We start from the raw sequence: 24239 nt of genomic DNA on the forward strand, positions 1-24239 counted from the left end.
TCTAAAGTCGACATGAGAATTTACATAATCAGGAAAGAAGAGTGCAAAGTATCTGTTCTTGTAAGTTATAGGTTATTGGATCAGTTGTTGGATGAATATACCTTGCGCTCATCTAAATTACTGTAGTTTTGGCAAAGCACTTATTTTAATTTATCTACCCCATTATGTCTTGGATTTAGATTTTCCTGTGCCTTACTTTGTGGGGGGTTATCTCCATATCGGTTTCTCTTTTTACCTCATGACAATATATATCAGTTGACACAGATTTATTGTGATCCCTTTGGTTGCGGAGGGACAACTTTGAACTCGGTAGACTACAGCTACAACAGATCTATATATTTCCCGATAGATATAGCATACATAAGGGGCTACCTTGAGAAAAACCACGGCTCATATTGTTAATCTTAACGGTGTTTAGTGACCTGACATAAAACCGAGCCAAAGCTGAATTGTTCTGAACTACTGAGTCATAAAGAGAATAGACAATATATGGCCTGAATGTGGGAGGTCACAGCAGAAAGAACTGCAACAGATCAAAGGGCGAAGAGACAGAGGCGTCACCACCAAAACCATGAATATGGCAGCATTTTAGTTTTTTGTTAACACCATGACCTCAATGCTGCTTTACTGACCTCTCAGGCAGCACACAGTTAAATGCTTCCACCTTTTCTTGAATGTTTTGCTGACCTTAAAATGTCATAGCCAAATTTTCCAGAGTCATGTGTATGTCTGCAACACTTCTGATCTGGTCATTCTGAGTTGGCAGAATATGGGCTGCCATGCACAGCATTGTGCTTCCAATTTTGGGGTACATTCATTTTACACCATCTCCACCTGGAAATATTCCGGGTGGAGAATACATCTGCTGCGGACACCATCCAAATCAGTCAGTGCTAGGACCACTCGGACATGTGCTGTCTCCATAGACAGCAACGCATATCCAAACAGATTCTGCCAAAACAATGAACATTACCTTTCTTTTGGCAGAGTCCGGAATTTGAATTTCTGCAGCAAAATTGTCCACAGTGGAACCCCAGTTAAAACAATAGGAGGCTGCTGCATGGGAATTTCCAAGCAGAATTTCTCAGCTCCAAAGTGTGAACCTGCCTTTATAGGGCAACAGAGGTGCATATGATACATTTGATGTCCCTCTATCACCTAAAGGCTGCTCTAAGTAAGGACAACCTATTATAGAGATAGATCTGCACTCCTGTGGATAGGTGATTCATTGCAATTTTTGGAGAATTCCTTTAAATGTTTTTCTTGTGCACAAGTAGTAAAACATAAAAAGCTATATAGATTTGGTATTGCTGTGGTCAGATTGACCTGCAAAATATAGGTAACATTACCCATATCTCACAATTGTCAGGATCCGGATACTGTGAGGATACTGGTGGTGGATCCTCTGTGTCAGTGGGGTAATGACGTGGGCCGTACCAGGGGAACGGAGTCTAAGGGGTTACTGGTTTTCACCAGAGCCCGCCGCAAAGCGGGATGGACTTGCAGTGGCAGGTAACCCCCAGGTCGTTCCACCCGATAGCGACTCAACCCCAACTGACGACTGAGACAGGCGTGGTACAAGGGATTAGGCAAGAGCAAGGTCGGACGTAGCAGAAGGTCTGGGCAGGCAGCAAGGATCGTAGTCAGGGGCAACGGCAGAGGGTCTGGAACACTGGCTTGGGACATACAGGGAACGCTTTCACTGGCACAAGGCAACAAGATCCGGCAATACTGGGAAGGGGAAGTGAGGTTATAGAGAGAGGGCAAAGGTGTGAGCACTAATTGGGCCAGGCGCCAATCAGTGGCGCACTGGCCATTTAAATCGCAGAGGGGCCGCGCGCGCCGGGACTGAGCCGTCGGGGAGCAGGACGGGTGAGGAGACGGGGATGCGAGCCGCAAGCGGGCGCGTCCCGCTACGCGAGTCGCATCCCCGCCGGTAACATTAATGCAGCGCTCCCGGTCAGCGGGCCTGACCGGGGCGCTGCAAGAAGGTGAACGCCGCGAGCGCTCCGGGGAGGAGCAGGGACCCGGAGCGCTCGGCGTAACAACAATCAGTATTGTAAAAACAAAACCTAAAACATTAGCTTGTAAACCCCTCTCCCTCACCAAATAAAAATATTAATACAATTTTCCAATTTAAGTAAACAAGTCCTTATAAGGCTGAATTGATAGAAATAAAATGCCACCTTTGGGGGTTAAAAGACTCCATACACTTAAGGGGAGGATTTTCCAAAATTGCAATCACTTATCCAGGGTTCCACTTTACTGGTATCTTAGGGTTCTGTAAGTGCAACATGATGCCAGTCAACCATTTTGGCAAAATCTGCATTGAAATACCAAATGGCTCTCCTTCCACTATGAGCCCTGCTGTGTGCCCAAACAGCACTTTATGACACATATAAGCTTTTACCATATTCAAGGAGCAATTTGTTTGCAACCAATTACCAACATTTCTTTGAAAATCAGATTTTTTTTGCTAAAACTACATACAGTATAATTGAACAAAGTAACTTTTTATTTTCATGGCCCAATATAAATACATTTTATGAAACACTTGTGAGGTCAACATGATTTGTACATTCCTAGATGACATTTCTGAGAGGTCTAGTTTCCAAAATGAGGTAATATTGGGGATTTTTTTTAAATTTTTTGGCTGCTTTTCTGAAAACTTGGAATGGTGACTGAAAACAAACTATATTGTGAAAATATGTGTATGCCATGATGAACTTACCTGAGACAGTGCTCCAGTGCTGTCTTCATTTTTCATTCCGCACAGTCAGCAGTTTCTTCCGTTGTCCTGACAATTGCCCTGCATGGGCATTTAACCCCTTAAAGATACCACAGATTTTGGCCTTGTGGACAGTCAATCTTCATTTTTAGATGATCATTTTTTTTTTTACTTTTAAGAGCCATAACTCTGTTATTTTTCCATCCGCAGTCATACACAGTCTTGTTTTTTGTGCAACCAATTGTACTTTTTAATAGCACCTTTCAATTTGCCAAAAATGTATGGCAAAACCCCAAAAATTTTATTTGTGGGGAGAAATTGAAAAAAAAATACAAATTTTGGAGGTTTTCCCCCAAACTGACACAATTTCTTTATATTGTGGGTAATTTTGATTAAAGAAATACCAATATTTATATAGTTTTTTCTCTTATTGCGCTACTTTAAAAAAACTTTTTTGGGTAGTAAATCAAGTGTCCCCAAAAAAAGCTGAAAAATATAACATGTCATCACAACAAGTACACATTTAAAAGGAATGAAACAGCAGTGGAGCAGGGAATCCACTAAACCTGTGTGGATGATGGCATGGGCCGTACCAGGGAGTGGAGTCTACGGTGCCGCTGGTTTTCACCAGAGCCCGACGCAAAGCGGTATGGACTTGCTGCGCCAGGCGGCACCCAGGTCGCTACCCCTGATACGACTCGTCCACACAGGCTGCTGAGGTGTTACGTGGCACAGGTAAGATGAGGCAAACTCGTAGTCTATGTATGCAAGAGGTCAGGGCAGGCGGCACAGGAGTGTGGTCAGGAACAAAGCTAGGAGGTCAGAGGGTAGGCGGCACAGGAGCAAGGTCAGGTCACAGAGCAAGAGGTCAGGAACACTGTTAGACAACACCCAACTGGAACGCTTTCTCTAGGGCTAGTGAGCACATAGATCCGGCAAGGACAGAAAGGAAGTGTGGGGTTAAATAGACACAGGACCAACCAAGCACCAATAAATGGTGCACTGGCCCTTTAAATCTGAGGAAGCTGGTGCATGCTCTAGGAGGCGGGGGCGCATGCGCCAACAGCAGGGAACAGTGGAGGGGACAGAGATGCGGAGAGGAGAGTGAGAGTCCTGCATTCCATTGCGGGCGTGTCCCGCAACGTGAACGGTGGCAGAAGCAGCACATGAGTACAGAGCCGAAGCGCACTCGCAGCCAGCACGTCTGGCTGCGGCGCTTCTTGTGACAAGGAAAAAGGTGCATAATGCTATTGTATGGCACATATACAATAAAATTGTCACTGAAAGACAAAACAAGGCATTCCGCAAGGGACCGATAAGGCCAACTGTAAGGCTTAGGGTGGGTTCACACTACATTTGTAGTGTACAGGTGCTGGATCCAGTTGGGAGGAGCGAAAACTGGACACTCCCGTACCCCAGCCGGATACGGAAAGAACCCCATTCATTTCAGTGAACCGACCGAAGTCAAACGCTGACTCCGGTCGGCTCATTTTATATATTTTTACTTATAAATATATGCTGACTCCGGTCGGCTCATTTATATACGGTCGACTCCCCGTATACGGTTTTCCCACCGGATCTAAAACCGTGTATACCACGGTCATAGGTCCGGTGAGAGAACCGTATACGGGGCAAAAAAATTAGCCGACTGGAGTCAGCGTTTGACTCCGGTCGGCTCATTGAAATGAATGGGAGTCAGAAAAACTCTTCTCCAGAGATCAGTTAACTCCCGATATCGTCAAGGCAATAGGTTTATTAAATATATCGATGTATGGGCGATCCTTACATAGAAAACGTCAAGTAAAGAATCCCCTGAGCTAAGGCATTCACCAACTTTTATCAAAGCAAGTAAGCAGTTACATCATAACTGATATGCTCACTGGTCAAGAACTTTACTGTCTGCTCAGCAAACCAGTACATTCAAGCTTCAGTACCTTGGAGGCCACTAGTTTGTTTCGATTCTAGCAGGGCATGCTACAAGAAGCAGGCGCCATATTGTGATTTATAACTAAGCAGTGAGAAAATAGAAACTTAAAACTAATAAAAGTTGATACATTTCATTCTACTACCCAGAGGTCCGTTGCCTAGTTTCAAGTATCACTGGGTGCTGGCCAGAACTAAGATGAAAGTTAACAGAAGCTAGGAAGATATATATATATATATATATATATATATATATATATATAAATACAGAGAACATAGATATCAAAATATAATTTTACCAACAATGGGGTTCCGGACGGATCCGGCTGGGGTATGGGGGAAGCCGGTTTTCACTCCTCCCAACCTGATCCGACACCCATACACTACAAACATAGTGTGAACCGGCCCTAAGAAAAAGTAAGGACATATTGTGAGAAAGAGAACAGAACAGTTAAATAGAGGAACAAAAAAAGAGAAAAAACTAAAAAGGACAAGGAAAACAAGAGAACATAGGGGAGGGAGGAAAATATACCCCAGTACATCTCTGAGGTACACCAATGGGTAGACATGCATTAGGATTAATCACCAGAATCACAAAAGGTCTCCCAATAAATTTATCTCTAGAAACACCGTCAAGGGTAGCTTCATATGCGTGATGGAATGTAAGCAATTCAGATAGTTACCATCTGACAGAGTACGTGTAAGCTTCCATTAATGGGGAATAATAATATGTGCAGCATGGAGGAAATGGCAAAGGAAACCATTCTTTATAAGATGCAGTTAAGCCCTAGGACAGAGACAAGAGTGCTAGTTGTAGAGAAGGTTGAAACGACTCTGAACATACCTTATTGTACAGAGCAAAGACACTATCCCAGTGGATCTGGATACAACACCAAGGCCACCAAATATGTTCCATTGAACCTTTCTCCTTTTTACAGCACCAACAAAGTTATCAGACCACCGGGAACATCTTATGGAGCTTCACAGTATTATAATACCAATTTTGTAATTTTTCTCCTGGGGGGAAACTCGCCATAGAATTGTCAGAACCTATAGGGCTAAAAGGTTCTGACAGGTTCTTTGTTATTTCTTGCTGCTGGGTTGCGCCCGTCTGTCTGTACAGGTCAGCTCACCTTAATTGGAGAACCTGTTCTGGCTCTATATAAGCTGGCAGTCTACTCCCAATCCTTGCCTGCTATAGAGCTCTGTGTACTCCTAGCTAGCATTTATACTGAATCTGTTATATATGGCATTTTGACCCTTTGGCTCCGCTCTCTGACTCTTCTCATGGCTTTGCGTATTGGCTTATCTGTAACCTCTTGGTATTGACTCATTGCTTATGTGCACAGCGACTTATTGTGTGTATGTTTAGTTATTTTTGTTAGTCTGAGTTATTCCATTATTTGTCCCGACCTCCGTCTGCATTATAGTTTATAATTTTGACTGGACTGCCCTCACTTATTGAAAGTAGGGACCATCACCGTGATTACGGACCCGCTACCTACGGCTGGTACGTAACTAGGCAGCGGTGGGGGTGGGGGGTTTGGGTGGGCGAGAAGAGTATGCACTCCTTCCCTGCCCAGATGTGACAAGAATATTTATGTGCATAAACACCAATCCTCTCCTGAGCTTCTGGAGATTTCCTCTCCCACTTGACAATAAACAGAACATCAATCCCTTCAAGAATAGAAGACTAATACATATTGTATGTCACGACTCGGCTGGCAGGAGGTGGATCCTCTGTGCCAGAGAGGGATTGGCGTGGACTGTGCTGGTGGACCGGTTCTAAGTTGCTACTGGTATTCACCAGAGCCCGCGGCAAAGCGGGATGGTCTTGCAGCGGCGGTAGCAACCAGGTCGTATCCACCAGCAACGGCTCAACCTCTCTGACTGCTGAAGATAGGCGCGGTACAAGGGAGTAGACAAGAGCAAGGTCGGACGTAGCAGAAGGTCGGGGCAGGCAGCAAGGATCGTAGTCAGGGGCAACGGCAGGAGGTCTGGAACACAGGCTAGGAACACACAAGGAAACGCTTTCACTGGCACGATGGCAACAAGATCCGGCGAGGGAGTGCAGGGGAAGTGAGGTATAAATAGGGAGTGCACATGTGAACACACTAATTAAGCCAACTGCGCCAATCAGTGGCGCAGTGGCCCTTTAAATCGCAGAGACCCGGCGCGCGCGCGCCCTAAGGAGCGGGGCCGCGCGCGCCGGGACAAGACCGACGGAGAGCGAGTCAGGTACGGGAGCCGGGGTGCGCATCGCGAGCGGGCGCCACCCGCATCGCGAATCGCATCCCGGCTGGGAGAGGTATCGCAGCGCACCCGGTCAGCAGGTCTGACCGGGGCGCTGCAATTGCGAGGATGTTGCGAGCGCTCCGGGGAGGAGCGGTGACCCGGAGCGCTCGGCGTAACAGTACCCCCCCCTTGGGTCTCCCCCTCTTCTTGGAGCCTGAGAACCTGAGGACCAGACTTTTGTCTAGGATGTTGTCCTCAGGTTCCCAGGATCTCTCTTCTGGACCACAGCCCTCCCAATCTACCAAGAAAAATCTTTTTCCTCTGACCGTCTTGGAGGCCAGTATCTCCTTCACGGAGAAGATGTCAGAAGAACCGGAAACAGGAGTGGGAGAAACAAGTTTGGGAGAGAAACGGTTGATGATGAGTGGTTTAAGGAGAGAGACATGGAAGGCATTGGGAATACGGAGAGAAGGAGGAAGAAGGAGTTTGTAAGAGACAGGATTAATCTGGCACAAGACTTTGAAAGGACCAAGATAGCGTGGTCTCAGTTTGTAACTGGGGACACGAAAGCGGACATATTTAGCCAGAGCCATACCTTGTCTCTGGGAGCAAAAATGGGGGGAGTTCTTCTTTTCTTATCGGCAAACCTTTTCATGCGGGATGAAGCCTGTAAAAGAGAATTTTGGGTCTCTTTCCATATGGTGGAAAGATCACGAGTCACTTCATCCACAGCGGGCAAACCAGAGGGCAAGGGAGTAGGGAGGGGGGGAAGAGGGTGACGGCCGTACACCACGAAAAATGGGGACTTAGCAGAAGATTCAGAGACTCTGAAGTTGTATGAGAATTCGGCCCATGGTAGAAGATCTGCCCAGTCATCCTGGCGGGAGGAAACAAAATGCCGTAAATAGTCACCCAGGACCTGGTTAATTCTTTCTACTTGCCCATTGGATTGGGGATGATAAGAAGAAGAGAAGTTTAATTTAATCTTGAGCTGTTTACAGAGGGCCCTCCAGAATTTAGACACGAATTGGACGCCTCTATCCGAGACGATCTGTGTGGGCAAACCGTGAAGACGAAAAATGTGTACAAAAAATTGTTTTGCCAACTGAGGCGCTGAAGGAAGACCAGGAAGAGGAATAAAATGTGCCATCTTGGAAAATCGATCAACGACCACCCAAACAACAGTGTTGCCACGGGATGGGGGTAAGTCTGTAATAAAGTCCATACCAATCAGTGACCAAGGCTGTTCGGGGACAGGCAGAGGATGAAGGAGACCAGCAGGCTTCTGGCGAGGAGTCTTATCCCGGGCACAGACAGTACAGGCCTGCACAAAATCAACAACATCCGTCTCCAGAGTCGGCCACCAATAGAAACGAGAGATGAGTTGCAAGGACTTTTTGATGCCCGCATGGCCTGCGAGGTGGGAGGAGTGACCCCATTTGAGAATCCCGAGACGTTGGCGTGGAGAAACGAAGGTCTTCCCTGGAGGAGTTTGCCTGATGGAGGCTGGAGAAGTGGAGATCAGACAGTCAGGAGGAATGATGTGTTGCGGAGAGACCTCTACTTCCGAGGCATCCGAGGAACGAGAGAGGGCATCGGCCTTAATGTTCTTGTCGGCAGGGCGAAAATGAATTTCAAAGTTAAAACGGGCAAAGAACAACGACCACCTGGCCTGGCGAGGGTTCAGCCGTTGGGCAGACTGGAGATAGGAGAGATTCTTGTGATCGGTGTAAATGATAACTGGAAATTTTGATCCCTCCAGCAGATGCCTCCATTCCTCAAGTGCCAATTTAATGGCCAGTAGTTCTCGATCCCCGATGGAGTAGTTTCTCTCCGCCGGAGAGAAGGTCCTAGAAAAAAAACCACAAGTAACAGCATGCCCGGAAGAATTTTTTTGTAGAAGGACCGCTCCAGCTCCCACTGAGGAGGCATCTACCTCCAATAGGAAGGGTTTAGATGGGTCAGGTCTGGAGAGCACGGGAGCAGAAGAAAAGGCAGACTTGAGCCGTTTAAATGCGTCTTCCGCTTGGGGAGACCAGGACTTGGGATTGGCATTTTTCTTGGTTAAAGCCACGATAGGAGCCACAATAGTGGAAAAGTGTGGAATAAATTGTCTGTAATAATTGGCGAACCCCAAAAAACGTTGGATAGCACGGAGTCCGGAGGGGCGTGGCCAATCTAAGACGGCAGAGAGTTTATCCGGGTCCATTTGTAATCCCTTGCCAGAGACCAAGTATCCTAGGAAAGGAAGAGATTGACATTCAAACAGACATTTCTCCATTTTGGCATAAAGTTGATTGTCTCGAAGTCTCTGAAGAACCATGCGGACATGCTGGCGGTGTTCTTCTAAGTTGGCAGAAAAAATCAGAATATCGTCCAGATAAACAACAACACAGGAATATAAGAGATCACGAAAAATTTCATTAACAAAGTCTTGGAAGACGGCAGGGGCGTTGCACAGGCCAAAGGGCATGACCAGATACTCAAAGTGTCCATCTCTGGTGTTAAATGCAGTCTTCCATTCGTCCCCCTCCCTGATGCGGATGAGATTATAAGCACCTCTTAAGTCCAGTTTGGTAAAGATGTGGGCACCTTGAAGGCGATCAAAGAGTTCTGAGATAAGAGGTAGGGGGTAGCGGTTCTTTACCGTGATTTTATTAAGTCCGCGGTAATCAATGCAAGGACGTAGGGAGCCATCTTTTTTGGACACAAAAAAAAATCCAGCTCCGGCAGGAGAGGAGGATTTGCGGATAAACCCCTTTTTTAAATTTTCCTGGACGTATTCAGACATAGCAAGAGTCTCTGGAGCGGACAGAGGATAAATTCTGCCCCGGGGTGGAGTAGTACCCGGGAGGAGGTCAATAGGACAGTCATAAGGCCTGTGAGGAGGTAAAGTCTCAGCTTGCTTTTTGCAAAACACGTCAGCATAGTCCATATAAGCCTTAGGAAGACCGGTTACAGTGGGAACCACAGGGTCACGGCAGGGAGTACTGGGAACCGGTTTAAGACAGTCCTTGAAACAAGAAGTACCCCAGCTCTTGATTTCTCCTGTGGACCAATCAAGGGTTGGGGAATGGCGTTGAAGCCACGGTAATCCAAGAAGAATTTCGGAAGTGCAATTGGAGAGGACCAAAAACTCAATTTTTTCGTGATGAGGTCCGATGCACATTAGGAGGGGTTCCGTGCGGTAACGCACGGTACAGTCCAATCTTTCATTGTTAACACAATTGATGTAGAGGGGTCTGGCGAGACCTGTTGATGAGAGAGGCCAAAATAAAATTTCCTGCAGATCCGGAATCCAAGAAGGCCATAGTAGAGAAGGAGAAGGTAGAGGAAGATATCCGCACAGGCACAGTAAGGCGTGGAGAAGCAGAGTTGACATCAAGAACAGTCCCACCTTTGTGCGGAGTCAGCGTACGTCTTTCCAGGCGGGGAGGACGGATAGGACAATCCTTCAGGAAGTGTTCGGTACCGGCACAGTACAGGCACAGATTCTCCATGCGGCGTCGTGTCCTCTCTTGAGGTGTCAAGCGAGACCGGTCAACTTGCATAGCCTCCACGGCGGGAGGCACAGGAACGGATTGCAGAGGACCAGAGGAGAGAGGAGCCGGGGAGAAAAAACGCCTCGTGCGAACAAAGTCCATATCCTGGCGGAGCTCCTGACGCCTTTCGGAAAAACGCATGTCAATGCGAGTGGCCAGATGAATAAGTTCATGCAGGTTAGCAGGAATTTCTCGTACGGCCAGAACATCTTTAATGTTGCTGGATAGGCCTTTTTTAAAGGTCGCGCAGAGGGCCTAATTATTCCAGGATAATTCGGAGGCAAGAGTACGGAATTGGATGGCGCACTCGCCAACGGAAGAATTACCCTGGACCAGGTTCAGCAGGGCAGTCTCAGCAGAAGAGGCTCGGGCAGGTTCCTCAAAGACACTTCGAATCTCCGTGAAGAAGGAGTGTACAGAGGCAGTGACGGGGTCATTGCGGTCCCAGAGCGGTGTGGCCCATGACAGAGCTTTCCCAGACAGAAGGCTGACTACGAAAGCCACCTTAGACCTTTCAGTAGGAAACTGGTCCGACATCATCTCCAAGTGCAGGGAACATTGTGAAAGAAAGCCACGGCAAAACTTAGAGTCCCCATCAAATTTATCCGGCAAGGATAGTCGTAGGCCGGATGCGGCCACTCGCTGCGGAGGAGGTGCAGGAGCTGGCGGAGGAGATGATTGCTGAAGCTGTGGTAGTAGCTGCTGTAGCATCACGTTCAGTTGAGACAGCTGTTGGCCTTGTTGCGCTATCTGTTGCGACTGCTGGGCGACCACCATGGTGAGGTCGGCGACAACTGGCAGTGGAACTTCAGCGGGATCCATGGCCGGATCTACTGTCACGACTCAGCTGGCAGGAGGTGGATCCTCTGTGCCAGAGAGGGATTGGCGTGGACCGTGCTGGTGGACCGGTTCTAAGTTGCTACTGGTATTCACCAGAGCCCGCCGCAAAGCGGGATGGTCTTGCAGCGGCGGTAGCAACCAGGTCGTATCCACCAGCAACGGCTCAACCTCTCTGACTGCTGAAGATAGGCGCGGTACAAGGGAGTAGACAAGAGCAAGGTCGGACGTAGCAGAAGGTCGGGGCAGGCAGCAAGGATCGTAGTCAGGGGCAACGGCAGGAGGTCTGGAACACAGGCTAGGAACACACAAGGAAACGCTTTCACTGGCACGATGGCAACAAGATCCGGCGAGGGAGTGCAGGGGAAGTGAGGTATAAATAGGGAGTGCACAGGTGAACACACTAATTAAGCCAACTGCGCCAATCAGTGGCACAGTGGCCCTTTAAATCGCAGAGACCCGGCGCGCGCCCGCCCTAAGGAGCGGGGCCGCGCGCGCCGGGACAAGACCGACAGAGAGCGAGTCAGGTACGGGAGCCGGGGTGCGCATCGCGAGCGGGCGCCACCCGCATCGCAAATCGCATCCCGGCTGGGAGAGGTATCGCAGCGCACCCCGTCAGCAGGTCTGACCGGGGCGCTGCAATTGCGAGGATGTTGCGAGCGCTCCGGGGAGGAGCGGGGACCCGGAGCGCTCGGCGTAACATTGTAAAGTAAGGAAACAGTGTGCCCAGGATGTGATGACAGAGTACAGACTTATTGAAATAGAGTCAAAGATCAAAACAAAAGTAAGTTTATTAGTAAGGCATAAAGGAACCAGTCTCTAGGCAAAAGAAAGGTATCATCCACTAAAATAGAAAAGGGTCATATACCACAAGAATTAAAGAAATGCCCAAATTTTGGGCAACAAGCACATAGGGGTGAAAAGAAAGGCAACCCCCCTACCCAGAGGAAAGGAAGGGTGATCAATAAGAAGGGTGAGTGGACCAGGTTAAGAGGAGAGCAGAAGGGCATGCAACAGTGATGACACAGAGGGGGCATGAATCTACCCTGCGGAGGGCGCCACTTTATATAGATAGAATGTTAGGGAGACATGTCATAGAGCAAGTCATCCCATCTCTTGGCCGGCCTATTAAGAAAGAGATCTAAAATACAAGGTAGGGAAAGAGACCTATGCTTCTGGAGGAAAGACCCCAACGGAACCTTTGGAACACTCTGATATTAATAGAGAACCTGGGGAGGATATCAATTTTCAAGGCGCGGCACACCACAGCCAGGAGAGTTTAAGGTCGCCCCAAGGAATGAGAATTAGCATTGTACAGATCAGAGGGATCAGCAGGATGGGGAGGGAGCCCACCGGGAGGGAGCCAACCGGGAGGGAGCCAACCGGGAGGGGGAGGGAGCGGGAGGGAGCCCACCCATCAGAAATATAAGAACTGAGACCTGAGGGGGTGAAATTTATCAGAGAGCAGAAACACATTGAGCATTTCAGAGTTGTGGAAGTTGATTTAATGGTTACTGAGGTTCCCATATCTCCCCAATTCAGCTAAAATATTGGGCAAGCCAACCCTGGGATGAGACACACAGAGGAGAAGATAATGAGCAAATAAGGCCAGTTTGTGAGATGAAGATGTAAGCTCCAACTCTCGAGGTATTGTCCTGCAAGGCTGCTGACAGGTATTCCCTAACCAACACATCTAACCTGGGAAATAAAGGGCACCATAATAGCTTTGCACAAAAGTGGACCCATGCCGACTTTCTCAAGAGCTGTCAAAAGAAACCCCCAGTGCAGCCTATGGAAAACCTTTTCGATGTTAGGGTACAGGACGCACATGGGGACTCCCGAGCATCTCGAGAAAGTTGTTGCGGTGGTTGCGGTTTTTCATATCTTCATGGAATGCCTGATGGTCCTCAATCTTGGCAGATTGGCAGTGAATAACTGTCTGGTCATCCGAGAGTTGGCGTGGCACTGCATTTTGATCTTTTTCCATTGCTCTCAAAGTCCTGGCGAGTAGGCAAGTTTTTTTAGATATCTTCCAAGGTCTCTAAGGAGCTAGTCTACATCATCTGGGGGAGCTGGCAAGCAGAGATTATCAGCAGCCGGCTCCAGAGTAGAGGAAGATGGCTGAGGAAGCATACGTTGGTGCCATCTTGGATTGGAAGCCCGAGTCCACTCTCTGAGATCCCCAAAGAATTGCTGTATGCTAGGAGTCTCTGGTTCTGGAGGTGCCGAAGCTTTTGTAGAGCACTTCCACTGTTAGCTATAGCCAATGGAAATATAAGGAGTTGGTCTGGATTGGCAAGGAGGGAGGTACAGCCGGGAGCGGAGCGTGCAAGCCATTCTCCCCAAGTCAAACTTTTTTTTTCCTGATCAGCTCCACTGAGCTACTGGCACTTGATTTTAGACATTTTAGTTGCCGCAATAAACTTTGATCTAAAGGGTTAATGCCAATGTAGTGAAGAAAACTCTTTTCTTGCAGCAGAATGTGACCACACAGCTAGGAAAGCTTCTGAGTCACCTAAGGGTTAGTGATTGGCTGAGATGCGCACACCCGCCCCTGCTTTTTGTTGGGAGGGGGAGGGGGGGTGCACGTCTCAGCTGATCCACCGCCCGACACAGTTTTCTTCACATCGGTTCTTATAGTGACCAATCCCCATGCTCTCACGGCGGTATGTAAACAACTTGTGTCCCTGCTTTGAAAGTGGAGAGTTCGGAGCAGGGTATCCCCGCTGCCAGTTACGTCAAGCCACCCCCCTCCCAAATCAAAATGTGTCTATCCCTGCAGCTACTATGTCCTATGCTGCAACGCTGTGTCCAAGCACAGCGGGGATGTAGTAAAGTGTGCCCCGCAGCGCTATCTCCTGCTTCTCTGTTCCTCGACCTGTACGTTCTCACAGCGGGGATACAGTTTTCTTCATCCCGCTGTGGGAGCGTGGAGATCGGGGAACACAGCAGCAGGGAGAATGTAGAGACTTGTGTAATATAGAAGCATAGAATGTGTCGGCAGATATGAACCATTTGGCCCATCTAGTCTGCCCAATAATCTGAATCCTATCAATAGTCCCTCGCCCTATCTTATTTGAAGGATAGCCTTATGCCTATACCATGCATGTTTAAACTCCTTCACTCCCAGGACCGAATAATTGAAACTTCAACATATAGAAAACCTATAATGCGATGCGGTCCTGAGAGCTGACAGCAATCACTCCATTCATATTGTACATGCGATCCCAGTTGGGGAATTGACCAGGCTAAAACTAAATTGTACAAATCTGGAAGTATATAATACACAAGCTAGTGAATTAAAACAAAGATTAAAACAGAGGGGGTACTCTTCATATACTCTTAAAAAAGCCGAACAAAAAGTATCTAAAAAAGAAAGAATTCATTTACTAAACCCAAATAATATCAATCAGGCGGTAACTAAAGTCAATAAACCCGTTCTTGCCATTACCTACTCGCCTACTCAAAAGCATAGTGCAGAGACACATGCAATATTTAAAACAGGATGAAACCCTGGCAAAAATATTGGGAGCAGGATGGCAAATAGTCTCTAAGCGGGCACCCACACTTGGGAATAAATTATCTCCAAGTGTAGTTGTTTCACAAAACAGGAAAAACTGCAATTGGCTAGAGAGAAAAGGTTTCTTCATGTGTGGGCATAAGGTATGCCGCACATGTCAGTATGTTAAACAGACTACCCAGTTTGAAAGTTCTGACGGCACAAAAAGGTATCCTAACAATAATTACATAAACTGTAATTACAGCAATGTAGTTTATATGATCGAATACACAGAGGGCAATTTAAAATATGTGGGTTATACCACAAGAAAACTAAAAATTAGAGCACTTGAGCACCTAAACGATAGCACACTTACCGCAGTGAGACAACGATCCGCGGCATCTGTACACTTCCATTCCGTACATGCTGGTAAATGAAATACCTTTAGAATTTTCGCCATTGAGCATGTTAAAATGGGAACGAGAGGGGGTTGCATTAGGAAAAAAAACTTGCAGATCGTGAGGCTTATTGGCAGTTCACATTGGGGACTTGCTTCCTGATGGGACTTAATGGGGGAGATTTATCAAAGGATTTAGACTGGTTTTTCCTGTCTAAATTTGTCGCACAGAAAGTCGCAGTCTAAATATGTGCGACTTTTCTGCGACTTTTGCTCTAGAGAATTTTTAGAATGTGATGCATGCTAGTCTATTTTAGACAGAAATGCATTGGAAAATGCATTGGTGCTGAATTTATCAAAAGCGACTTTTCAGCGACAAGTCGCATTGGCTGAAAGTACACCGAAATGTCAGCAGGTTTAAATACAGTCTAAAGCATAGTACCATAAGTCTGTGCACAGAATTTATCAAGAGGAGATCCAGCACTATATGAGTGGATCTAACAAACAGGAACAGAGATGCGGCTCACCCACAAAAATGCTTACTCACCCACATAATGTCTGTCCTGGTACCACCTGAAAAACTACTTGTTTAGAAAATGTATACAGTGATATCTCAACTTACAATGGCCTCAACATACAATAGTTTCAACATACAATGGTCTTTTCTGGACCATTGTAACTTGAAACCAGACTTAACATACAATGTACAGACAGTCCAGATCTGTGAAATGTGTCACAACTGGAAGAACTGACCAATCAGAATGGGCATTTTACTGGTAAATCACCTCTATTACTGAAGTACATGCACTGAATGGTAGCACCTCCTACAGTACAGGGAGGTATTACATGTTCCGTACTCTTTACCTGTGCAAGGGTTAGCTGCTCCTTTGGACACCAAGTAAGGGCGGCTCCATTTGGGACACTGTGTGTACTGTACAGGACCCTGAAGAAGCTCCTGTCCTCTACATAAACCATTGTTTCCCAACCAGGGAAAACTAGCGGCTGTCCGGGCATGCTGGGAGTTGCAGTTTTGCAACAGCTGGAGGCACCCTGGTTGGGAAACACTGACATAGACAGTGATTTCCAGCTCCCAGCAGATCTTTCTTACTTTTATATGGAAGGATTTGCTTTATCTGTATTAGTTATCTACTTATTTTTCTTTAATCCTCACCTTTTCCTATTTTTGGATGACATTTTGGTGGCTTCAGAACCAATTACCAGGTTTCCATAGAGTTATGGTCTCAACATACAATGGTTTCAACATACAATAGTCATCCTGGAACCAATTAATATTGTAACTTGAGGGACCACTGTATACTGTATTAATTAGGACGACGCCTCAAAGCCCACAACTTATAAATGACATGTAATGATGGTTAATAGTTAGACTGGAGAGAGTCAAAGAATTTAAAAAGGACATATCCCAAAGGTGGTAAAAAATTCTAAGAAAACGTATATGACATAGGCGTGCGCAGCCTATTGCATTAGGGTGTGCACCCTAAAGCACAAACTCACGCCGCACGCGTATATGTCCGCCATTACTGGCGGGTCCCTGGCTGCGATCAACAGCCGGGACCTGCCGCACATGATCAGGGCATTGCTCCGATGCCCGTGGTTATGCTTAGGACGTAAATGTACGTCCTGGTGCGTCAAGTACCACGTCATCAGGACGTACATTTACGTCCTTCATCGTTAAGGGGTTAAATGGAACTTAATAAAAGGTATATTTTATCATATGGAAGGTCCCTATTCAAATCAGTGCCTATAAGGTATGTAGGTTGGTTTTTAGCTAGCTAGGTCAGTTGGTAGCTAGGTGGATTGGTAGTTGATAGCTAGGTAGATAGCATGTGGGCAAAGTCAGATCACAATACAGTGTTACTTCACACTTTGTATGTTTAGTTCACAAATAGAGCAACTGATACAGTCACTTCATACAATCATAGATGCAGAGCCTCTAGTGTTATTCAAAGTGCATATATAATTAGGTGTTACTGTTTCACATTTTGTGTAAACTGCACAAACCCTTCTTGTATAATTGCACAAAGTCCTGTGTATTACATTGGGTCCCTATATTAGCACCAGGTAATGTATTCACTGTCCACGTCCCAACACTGCGCTATTGCATTAGTGCCCGTCACTGGCGGCCCGTGAAGCGATATTAGAAGAATACACGCTACAACGTGATCCCTGATTAATTAAAGCGGATGAAACATGTAGGATCACCTATGGCAATGTGAACGGAGCCCAAATACTTGAAACCAGCTACCACTACCTAAGAAACAGCGAAGTGCAATGGCATAGTGTTATCCAATCTGCAGCCAATGCATAACAAAGGAAGCTGTGTACATGTGTGGATTAGGAAATGGAGTGACGGGCACTAGTGCAATAGCGCAGTGTTGGGACATCTGCAATAAAGTGAACAGTGAATACATAACCTGGTGCTAATATAGGGACCCGATGTAATACACAGGACTTTGTGCAATTATACAAGAAGGGTCCTGACATCAAGGCAAAGTTATGCATCTTATGTTTATGAATGTGCAGTTTACACAAAAAAAAAAAAACAGTAACACCTAATTATATATGCACTTTGAATAACACTAGAGCAGTGGTCTTCAACCTACGGACCTCCAGATGTTGCAAAACTACAACTCCCAGCATGCCCTGACAGCCGTTTGCTGTCCGGGCATAATAGGAGTTGTAGTTTTGCAACATCTGAAGGTCCGCAGATTGGAGACCACTGCACTAGAGGCTCTGCATCTATGATTGTATGAAGTGCACTCAATCAGTTGCTCTATTTGTGAACTAAACATACAAAGAACATTAAATAACATATAATTGGACTGCAAAATAAAGAGCAGTAATAAAAATTCATAGAAGTAACTGCATAATAGCGTGTCTATGTGAAAAGGGTCCAGTAGAGCAGTGTTTCCCAACCAGGGTGCCTCCAGGTGTTGCAAAACTACAACTCCCAGCATGCCTGGACAGCCAAAGGCTGTCCAGGCATGCTGGGAGTTGTAGTTTTGCAACATCTGGAGGCACCCTGGTTGGGAAAAACTGCAGTAGAGTAAGTGTGAAGTAACACTGTGTATTATGACTAAAAGCCCCCCCCCCCCCCCCACCGGGTCACCACCCCACACGATTCCCCATCCCAAAGTACCAAAGAAAATAACAAAAAAAACTCACCTAGTCCCACGCAGCGATCTCCTGAAGAGCCATGCCGCGTTCTCTCTTCTCCACAGTGCAGGCGCCGATGATTGACGTCATCAGCGCCTGCGTCTGGGAAGAGGTCACGGCCTTCTCTGAACTGTGTGCGCACACAGTTCAGAAGCTGCGGCAGTGAGTGACCAGCTATGAATGCCTCCCTGGGTTAAATAGACCCAGGGAGCATATAATACAGCAAAGTCTGCGGGCAGAACTGGGGAGGATTACCCCATGATCTGTCCCCCTGCATGATTTTCTGGGGGGATGTGTCCCCCCCGATTCCTACGCTCCCTGGATTTCCCGAATTTGACAGGAGCCTGGGCTTGATTAGGGTGTGCCCAGGCACACCCGGCACACCCCGTGCGCACGCCTATGGTATATGATATATATTATCTATAGCTATGTGATAGACTGGGGGAGTAGGGTATATGGGGATGTAGCTGTGCGGTTACTAAGGGTGCTTGCTTAACCCTTTCTATTTGTGATGCCAGGGTGAGGGCTATTCTCTGTATGCTTGTCCTACCACCACCCTTCCCAAGAGCGATAGAGAGATAGGAAATAATTGATTGTCCACAACTGGAGATTTGCAGAAACTTGTCAGAACTTTTACTGAAGATTTTAGGCAATGATGAACAGGAACAGTCCATACAACAAAGTCTATAAGAGCTTGACAAGTGGTTGGGACCTCGTGAGTCTATTGAGCTTAAGAAGGTAATTGTTGAGGTGATCCACTGGATTTAGGGGATTAGATTCGGTCCAGTAATCACGCTAGTTTTAGCCAGGATGGAGATGTTAATTTATGGTTTAGTTTAGGCTGAGGCTGGCAGGTTTTCTGGCCTAGCTTGTCTTTGAAAGTTGTGCAGATCCGTCCTGTTAGTCCGGCATCCACGAGAGCAGCAACCCAAGAGAGCGATAATTTGCTACAGCTCCCTTATATGGGTTACCATGTGACCCAAGGACCTCCAAAGGTCCTCCAACATACCATAGAGGAAGTAACATAGTCACATGACCGAAGGTCCTGCGACACTATCAAGGTAAATACTCTTATATACATTATATTAAATATATACATTTGAACATTATAGAGTTAGAGAAGGAGGTGACTAGGGGCTGTCCCACCTGGGGGACCCTACCTGAACGTTGTGACTCTGACTTTGGGGACCACCATACAAGGTATGGTATGCAATACGGTATCGGGACACTACATATATAAAACTCAATGGGGGAGATTTATCAAAACCTGTCCAGAGGAAAAGTTGCTGAGTTGCCCATAGCAACCAATCAGATTGCTTCTTTCCTTTTTGAAAAGGCATCTGTAAAATGAAAGAAGAGATCTGATTGGTTTCTATGGGCAACTCAGCAACTTTTCCTCTGGACAGGTTTTGATAAATCTCCCCCAATATGTGTATGTGTGTGTGTATGTTCCAGCATCATGTCCAAACGACTAAAGATATTAACATGAAACTTGGCACACATGTTACTTATATGTCAACAACAAACACAGGATAGGTTATTTAACCCTTACTTACCCCCATTTGTACTGGATAGGAGGATGAGATAGGAGGTCAGGGTAGGAGGTAGAGGTAGGAGGTCGGGGTAGGAGGTCGGGATAGGAGGTCGAGATAGGATATCGAGATAGGAGGTCGAGATAGGAGGTCAAGATAGGAGGACGGGATAGGAGGATGGGATAGGAGGTCGGCATAGGAGGTCGAGATAGGAGGTCGAGATAAGAGGATGAGATATGAGGTCGGGATAGGAGGTCGGGATAGGAGGTCGGGATAGAAGGTCGGGATAGGAGGTCGGGATAGGAGGTCCAGATAGGAGGTCAAGATAGGAGGACGGGATTGGAGGATGGGATAGGAGGTCGGCATAGGAGGTCGAGATAGGAGGATGAGACATGAGGACGGGATAGGAGGTCGGGATAGGAGGTCGGGATAGGAGATCCAGATAGGAGGATGGGATAGGAGGATGGGATAGGAGGTCGGCATTGGAGGTTGAGATAGGAGGATGAGATATGAGGACGGGATAGGAGGTCGGGATAGAAGGTTAGGATAGGCGGTCGGGATAGGAGGTCCAGATAGGAGGTCGAGATAGAAGGACGGGATAGGAGGTCAGGATAGGAGGTCGGGATTGGAGATCGGGATAGGAGGTCGGGATATGAGGATGGGATATGAGGTCGAGATATGATGACAGGATAGGAGGTCGGGATATGAGGACTTGATATGGGGTTGGGATATGACAACAATATATGAGGACAGGATATGAAGTCAAAAGCTTCCTCCTTTGTTTATTTTCCTCCCCAACAAGGATTAGGAAGGAAAAACCGGGCAACACCGGGTACTCCGCTAGTAATAGATAATAATGGTATATATTATACATTATATTTTTTACCATATACTTTTTCTTATCATTTTTTACCACCTTTGTAATACTTCCTTTTTAAATTTTTTGACTCTCTCCAGTCTAACTATTAACAATAATTACATGTTATTTACAAGTTGTGGGCTTTGTGTCATCGTCCTGATTAATATACAGAGATTCCTGAATGTTAACCTGGCCTAACTCTTTGATTTATGGTTGGAGGTCCTATTATGAGCCCCCACAGCTGACATACTACTGCTGGTTTCTACACACGCACAAATATATATATATATATATATATATATATATATACTGTTACGCTGAGCGCTCCGGGCCCTCTGCTGGCCTCGGAGTGCTCACAGCGTGTGTCCCCAGGCAGCGCTCTGGCGTCTCGGCGTGTGCGTCCCCGCTCTCTAGGGCACGTGCGTGCCGGGACTCTTAGATTTAAAGGGCCAGTGCACTAGTGATTGGTTCCTGGCCCAAAGTGGTTATTAAGGGTTAAGGTTTGTGAGAGGCAGTGCGACTTAATTAGGCATTCACCTGTGCACTGCCTATAAATACCTTCTCCTCCCACAGCTTTGCGGCGGGCTCTGGTGAAAACCAGTAATCCATCTCGCTTTGCGGCGGGCTCTGGTGAAAACCAGTAATCCTTTAGACTCCGTTCCCCTGGTACGGCCCACGCCATCTCTCCTCTGGTCCAGTGGATCCACCTCCTGCCATCTGACCGGACCGTGACAGTAAGATCCGGCCATGGATTCTGCTGAGGTACCTGATCCTAAGGTTCTGCCTATGGTCGTTGCCATGCAGGCCCGCCAGCTCCAGCAGATGTCCGCCATGTTGCAGCAGATCATCTCTACCCAGCAGCAGCCTACTCCGCCGCCTGTTCCTGCTCCTCTGCCAGCAACTGTTTCCAGAGTACTCCTGTCCCTGCCTGAGAAGTATGTTGGAGATCCGAAACAGTGCCGTGATTTCCTTACCCAGTGTTCTCTGCACCTCGAGATGTCGGCCGACTTATTTCCTTCTGAGCGTGCTAAGGTGGCATTCATACTCTGTCTGCTCACGGGAAGGCCCTGGCCTGGACTACACCATTATGGGACCACTCTGATCCTGCCACAACCTCCGTCCAACGCTTTTGTCGGGAGTTTCGGAGTGTATTCGAGGAACCCGCCCGGGTATCCTCTGCAGAGACAGATTTGCTAAATTTGACCCAAGGAGGCGCTTCTGTGGGTGATTACTCCATCCAATTCCGTACTCTCGCCTCAAAGTTGAATTGGAACAATGAAGCCCTATGTACTAAGTTCAAGAAGGGACTAAGCAGTGAGATTAAGGACGTTCTAGCTGCATGTGAGATACCTGCTACCTTTGGTGACCTCATTCTCCTCAGTCCACGTCTACAGATGGACATTGGCTTTCTGCATACTGAAAGTTTGGAGTTCTTTGTCCTACCCTTTTGCTCCTCTGAACTCCTCCTTGGTTTGCCCTGGCTTCAGCGCCATTGTCCCGTCCTGGATTGGACCACCGGAGAAATCCAGAGTTGGGGGTCCTCTTGCTTCCGCCGCTGCCTCAAGACTGTACCCTTCAAGCAAGACCCTGTTGCTTCTCCGCCACCAGGCCTTCCAGAACCCTACCACAGTTTTGCCGACATCTTTTGTAAGAAGCAAGCCGAAGTTCTTCCACCTCATAGACCCTATGATTGTCCGATCGATCTGATGCCAGGGACAACTTTTCCTCGGGGTCGTATCTATCCACTCTCTCCACCAGAGACTCTTGCCATGTCGGAGTACATCCGAGAAAACCTGCAGAGGGGTTTCATAAGGAAGTCCTCTTCTCCAGCTGGAGCCGGTTTTTTCTTTGTTACTAAAAAGGACGGCTCTCTCCGCCCATGCATAGATTACAGAGGACTTAACAAGATCACAGTTAAGAGACTCGTACTGCCCTTCTACAAGCCTCTGCCCGCATGAAGTCCCAAGCGGATAAAAAATGCAGAGCTCCTCCGTTTTTTTCCCCTGGAGACAGAGTGTGGGTCTCAGCCAAGTATGTTCATTTTAGGGTCCCAAGCTACAAACTGGGTCCTCACTACTTGGGACCCTACAAGATTAAGAAGAGGATAAATCCTGTGGCTTATCAGCTCCATCTCCCTTCCTCCCTTAGGATCCCTAATTCGTTTCACGTCTCCCTCCTTAAGCCTGCCATCTTTAACCGCTTCTCCCCTAAAATCACCACTCCCACTCCTGTGGCTGGCACATCTGATGTCTTCTCCGTCAAGGAGATTTTGGCATCCAAAGTGGTTAGAGGAAGAAAATTCTTTCTGGTCGAATGGGAGGGCTGCGGTCCTGAAGAGAGATCTTGGGAGCCGGAGGAGAACATCCTGGACCGCAGCCTCATCCTCAAGTTCTTCGGTACCAAAAAGAGGGGGAGACCAAAGGGGGGGTGGGTACTGTTACGCTGAGCGCTCCGGGCCCCCTGCTGGCCTCGGAGCGCTCACAGCGTGTGTCCCCAGGCAGCGCTCCGGCGTCTCGGCATGTGCATCCACGCTCTCTAGGGCGCGCTCGTGCCGGGACTCTTAGATTTAAAGGGCCAGTGCACTAGTGATTGGTGCCTGGCCCAAAGTGGTTATTAAGGGTTAAGGTTTGTGAGAGGCAGTGCTGGTTGGACTTAATTAGGCATTCACCTGTGCACTGCCTATAAATACCTTCTCCTCCCACAGCCTCCTGCCGGATCTTTGTGCTTTGTGCCTTGTGAAAGCGTTCCCTGTTGTTCCAGTGTTACCCTGCCTGTTGCCGACCTGTTGCCCGTGACTACCGCCTTAGAACCTGTGCTGCCTGCCCTGACCATTGCTACGTCTGACTACACTTCTGCCTATCCCTCCTGTACCACGTCTATCTCAGCAACCAGAGGAGTTGAGTCGCTACCGGGTGGAACGACCTGGGGATTACCACCGCAGCAAGACCATACCGCTTTGCGGCGGGCTCTGGTGAAAACCAGTAATCCCTTAGACTCCGTTCCCCTGGTACGGCCCACGCCATCTCTCCTCTGGTCCAGTGGATCCACCTCCTGCCATCTGACCGGACCGTGACATGTACTGTATGTGACGATACATGTACTGTATGTGACTGCATTTTGTCCACTTTGTTTTATTTTAGTTTATGTTCAGATTTTGTTAAATAAACTTTAAATACAAATATTAAAAATTTTTATCTCTATAATTTTTTTATATTTGTATTTAAAGTTTATTTAATAAAAACTGCACAAATACTAGAATAAAACACAGTGGACAGGATGTGGACATATACAGTACATGCACAATCATATCAACAGCATTTACATAATAGAAATGGTTTCAATTAAGTACATCAAAGCCTAATTTGGCCTTTTTATCTAGTTTCCAAGCAACAAAAAGGAAAGGTAAATGCGCACAGATTTTGTCTTATAAATTTGAAATTGGAATTGACCATGGCACAATTCCCAATCACTTATTGAGGTCATTATTAATCTTAGGATGTACCATCTTCA

General features: G+C 47.1%; 2 protein-coding genes across 9 annotated transcripts in view; one reads left to right on the forward strand and one right to left on the reverse strand.

Moving 5' to 3' along the window:
- The window catches only part of CRYBA1 (crystallin beta A1), a 66070-nt gene that overhangs the window by 19344 nt on the left and 22487 nt on the right, over window positions 1-24239 (reverse strand). The window contains exon 1 of one of the 5 annotated variants that reach the window (XM_056559038.1): window positions 23419-23450. The exons of 1 other annotated variant lie outside the window; for it this stretch is intronic. Coding sequence is in view for 1 of the 4 variants with exons in the window: in XM_056559031.1 (XP_056415006.1) it covers window positions 4951-5044 (94 nt within the window). In the remaining 3 variants the exon portion in view is untranslated. Of the gene's footprint in view, window positions 1-4950; window positions 5055-19498; window positions 19557-23418; window positions 23451-24239 lie in introns of those variants that run through there. 3 more of the 5 variants (XM_056559037.1, XM_056559031.1, XM_056559036.1) reach the window with 3 other exon arrangements.
- Window positions 1-24239, forward strand: part of LOC130356901 (beta-crystallin B1-like) — an 83589-nt gene that overhangs the window by 16277 nt on the left and 43073 nt on the right. Inside the window, exon 1 of one of the 4 annotated variants that reach the window (XM_056559042.1) lies at window positions 19471-19538. The exons of 2 other annotated variants lie outside the window; for them this stretch is intronic. The gene's annotated coding sequence lies outside the window, so the exon portion shown is untranslated. Of the gene's footprint in view, window positions 1-19470; window positions 19539-24239 lie in introns of those variants that run through there. One more of the 4 variants, XM_056559043.1, reaches the window with a different exon arrangement.

This window comes from Hyla sarda, chromosome 2 (assembly GCF_029499605.1).
Source record: "Hyla sarda isolate aHylSar1 chromosome 2, aHylSar1.hap1, whole genome shotgun sequence".
Lineage (NCBI taxonomy): Eukaryota > Metazoa > Chordata > Amphibia > Anura > Hylidae > Hyla > Hyla sarda.